The sequence below is a fragment of the Pieris rapae genome, chromosome 19 (genome assembly GCF_905147795.1).
Source record: "Pieris rapae chromosome 19, ilPieRapa1.1, whole genome shotgun sequence".
Taxonomy (NCBI): domain Eukaryota; kingdom Metazoa; phylum Arthropoda; class Insecta; order Lepidoptera; family Pieridae; genus Pieris; species Pieris rapae.
The window spans coordinates 6,694,225-6,698,288 of record NC_059527.1 but is presented as its reverse complement, the minus strand read 5'-3'; the positions used below and the strand labels follow the sequence as shown (position 1 = coordinate 6,698,288).

Below are 4,064 nucleotides of genomic sequence, written 5' to 3'. Positions count from 1 at the left end.
TAACTCTTTAACCGGCAGCACTCTTATAATTCAGGCACATTCAACTAAATGCAAATAATTGTATGGTTTATACCAAAACAGAAAAAATCGAATGTCGATTTTCAAGGGTGATATATCGATTCAGTGAATCGACACAGTACTTCATATCGATTTAAAAAATCGATATTTTCTGCTCGAAAAATCGATTCTTCGATTAATCGATCTAAGATCGCCATCCCTAGTTCAGTTTAGTTTCAGTGTCAAACTTCAACCTCCAATCATCATCTAAGTTCATAAGTTGCACAATCTCGGAATTAATAGGTTATAAATTTTATAGTTTATATCCAATTTTTCTCGTTGTGAAATCGCATCGAAATGGCACAGAGTAAGCTTAATGACATGGCTGGAAAGTTTGCTAAAGGTGGGCCTCCAGGACTCGGCATTGGATTAAAGGTGGCAGCGGTACTCGGTGCAGCTGCCTATGGCGTTTCGCAATCCCTGTTTACGGTCGAGGGTGGCCATCGTGCTATTATATTCAACAGAATTGGAGGTATCCAGAATGACGTTATGACTGAAGGCTTGCACTTCCGTATTCCATGGTTTCAATACCCAATAATTTTTGACATCAGATCGCGGCCTAGAAAAATTTCCTCGCCTACAGGATCCAAAGATTTGCAAATGGTTAATATATCTCTACGTGTTTTATCCCGCCCGGATTCCAATAGTCTTCCAATAATGTATAGACAGCTTGGTAAAGATTACGATGAGAAGGTCTTACCATCAATTTGTAATGAAGTTCTAAAATCTGTTGTCGCTAAATTTAATGCTTCTCAACTAATCACGCAACGTCAACAAGTGTCATTGCTTATAAGAAGAGAATTAGTCGAGCGTGCTGCTGATTTCAATATAATATTAGATGATGTTTCACTGACTGAATTAAGCTTTGGAAAAGAATATACTGCTGCAGTTGAAGCCAAACAGGTAGCACAGCAAGAAGCGCAAAGAGCTGCTTTTGTTGTGGATAGAGCTATACAAGAAAAACAACAAAAAATTGTACAAGCTGAGGGAGAGTCTGAGGCAGCAGAAATGTTAGGTAAAGCAATGGGAATGAGTCCAGGTTACCTTAAGTTACGTAAAATCAGAGCGGCCCAGAGCATTTCCAGAATGATTGCTCAATCACAAAATAGGGTCTTTTTACCAGGTAATAGCTTAATGATTAATCTCCAAGACCCTTCCTTTGATGACCTGTCCGAGAAACTTACTAAGAAGAAGTAACAGGAAGCCATGGAAGAGTATGGCCATAAACCAACTCTTTCAGAAAATGAAGCCTATTTAATAAGCAGTGCTTCTTCAATTACTATATAAACAAAGTTATGCATTTTAGTACATGTATCAGGGTTTGATTTTATTAACTTGCATTTTTTGTTACTTAGGTGTAGATAAAATAGTTGTATTTGTTCTGTAAATCATAATGATTATAAAAGATTAAACATCTCATAGATTGTTTAATTTATTTTGATAACTGCAAAAAAGGTTATAGATATTTTATATCATAAAATGATTGAAATTACATATTTATGTAATAACTTCGATAGCTTTGACAGCTAATCCCTATATTTATTACTCTCTACTGTGTTTACTTAAACTGGTCTGTATATGACAAAGTAAACCTTAATTCTATGAAGTGGTCTTAACGGAGAATGGATACAAATTAGGAGTGCTCGATAGTTAAGATGATGAATACCCCACATTAGATACATTGATAATTAATAGACAGATCTAAATCGTAAAGTTAATTATTATTAACTATCAATGCATACTATATAATATATTTATAACACTGTTCAATTTAAACATGTGATTATATAACTAGTAATAAATTAATAGTTTTAAGTTATTTAATTGTACAATGTCGTCATTCTGATAAACTGGACTATTTTTTAAACTTTTTTTATAATAAAACCTTAAATTTCATTTTTACCTAGGTTTAATACTACACCTTAAATGGGTTTAATGTAGTAGGTAAAACAAACAAATTATTTTACTGCTAATATTTATTTATATATATAGAATTATCTGACATTACACTATTGAATTATTATTTTTACTCCTTCTTAAGAGCTGAAGGCTGGGGCAAGCGATATTTGGCCATCTCCTTCTCTGCTTCAAAGTAACTCATATTGTCATAGAGAAAATATTCTGGAACCTTATATGGGCCATTTTTACTTGGATCTACTCCTGGGCCAACAGGCTGAGATGAATTGTGAATTACAGCATTACTCAAACCAGGAACTTCCGCAGACGATTTCGCACCTTGACTTTGACCTGTTCCTTCACTAAAGTATCTTCCAATTACAATAATACTTCTTTTCGTACTATGTCTGGTAAACATTTTTGGTTTGATAGATTTTTAAGATTCAAAGGGAAATCAAAATTCAAAGATTTGAAGGATTTGGGATTACACAATCCTATAAATGTCAAAAGAATAAATTCCTGTAGTCTGTGAAATCATATCTGTCTTCTTCGGTTACAAAAACTGTTGTTTGTTTATTTAGGCTACAGTTTTCGACATATGTAATTCAAAATATATTGCGTGCCAATTTTTTTTACTAGCTATAATTTTAAGACTCGCTAACGATCAAGACGTAGTCACTGAAAAGTAGTGCAAAAGGCGCTTAAAGGGGCAACATTATGATTTTGTGTGTATGACATTATGCGCTTTTAATTTTAAATGTCAATCGATTTTTATGAATATTAAATCCTCAAAATTAAACTATTTAAAACTATTTTCTCATTACAAAGCACAAAGAGAAATTGATCTCATTTTTACACACTGTTTTAAAAACAAGTGTGTGAATCTACTACGGTATACGACCACAAAACGCGACAATACGCAAACAATACGTTATAATAGTAAAAATTCCGACTGCAACTGGATTTATTTTTATTTTAACAATCAAGAATCATTTAATGTAAACCACATTATCTTATTTTATGACCTGGTAACAAAGACTTTTAAGTCATAACTTATTTGGAAAATGTTTATGGGATGTTCTATACTTTTATAAATCACAACCCATTTTTATCTTTGTAAATTGATATATTTCTTCACAAACAACAGTAATTAATTTATATTATTATAGAATTGCTCAAAGGAAAAAATACATGCTCACTCATCTTAAAAGTTTGTTCTGAGTGACGTCTGTTTTATTCTTTTCTTAGTGTCCTGTATTTATGTTGCCACATACATCAAAATCGTATAGAAAATACTACACCATATAGTATGTACATTTTTAGTGCGTATCTACGATATGCTACATGTTCAATACTTTGGACTTTGCAGTCACCTTCAATTCATTAAATTTCGTCACTTAAATTTTTTGAACTGTATTTTTTATGTAATTATAAATAGGTTTATAGGATATTGGATCTTCTAGTTCAACGTTGAGTAGCGGCGGGCGGCAGGAAGAAACACACAGACAATAATTGATTTTTAACGTCTTCTAAAGGCTTTGTAATCTTGTAAATTTACATTATGTGTATTTATATTATTACAGAACTATATACAGATTTATTTACATTATATACAGGTGTTTTTGTTGTTGGTAGTGGAGGAGAGTCATTGTTATTTACTTTTTTTATTTTATGCAATTTATACAACAGATTTTAGCTGATTTTAACACAGTTCTCCGAATATAGTATTTAATTAATAAGAGTCATTACGATCACCGCCACCGCCAACGCTAGAGTCCGCCTTGGGGTCATCACCACGATCCTCCACGCGAGGACGTTTATTTGAGGTTGGCGGGCCCCGGCCCCCCTCATTACCCACCATTTCTAAGAGTCACTGCTAATTTCTACTATTTACACTAAATTTTAAGCAAAAATAAGTAGAATTGAAAATAAAATTAATAACAAACTTAAAACACGCGCTTTTTTGGATTTTCCCACCCAAAAGAAAAACATTATTGTGTTAGGTTTCAACATGATACAGATTATAATAAACGAAGTAAACCTTAATATAACCTATGATAATAATATGGTGTCTATTGATATTGGTTTAGTTTGTCTTTGGAACATTTTCA

General features: G+C 32.5%; 1 protein-coding gene across 1 annotated transcript; it reads left to right on the top strand.

Annotated features, from left to right (window-relative positions):
• Positions 1-231: 231 nt before the first annotated feature.
• On the top strand, positions 232-1,476 carry LOC110997791 (prohibitin-2). The gene has a single exon (XM_022266144.2). The coding sequence runs from the start codon at positions 355-357 to the stop codon at positions 1,252-1,254; it is 900 nt and encodes a 299-aa protein (XP_022121836.1). The 5' UTR covers positions 232-354; the 3' UTR covers positions 1,255-1,476.
• Positions 1,477-4,064: the final 2,588 nt, after the last annotated feature.

Coding starts and splice junctions, on each gene's coding strand:
- LOC110997791 (XM_022266144.2), top strand. CDS start 355: ATGGCACAGAGTAAGCTTAATGACATGGCTGGAAAGTTTGCTAAAGGT.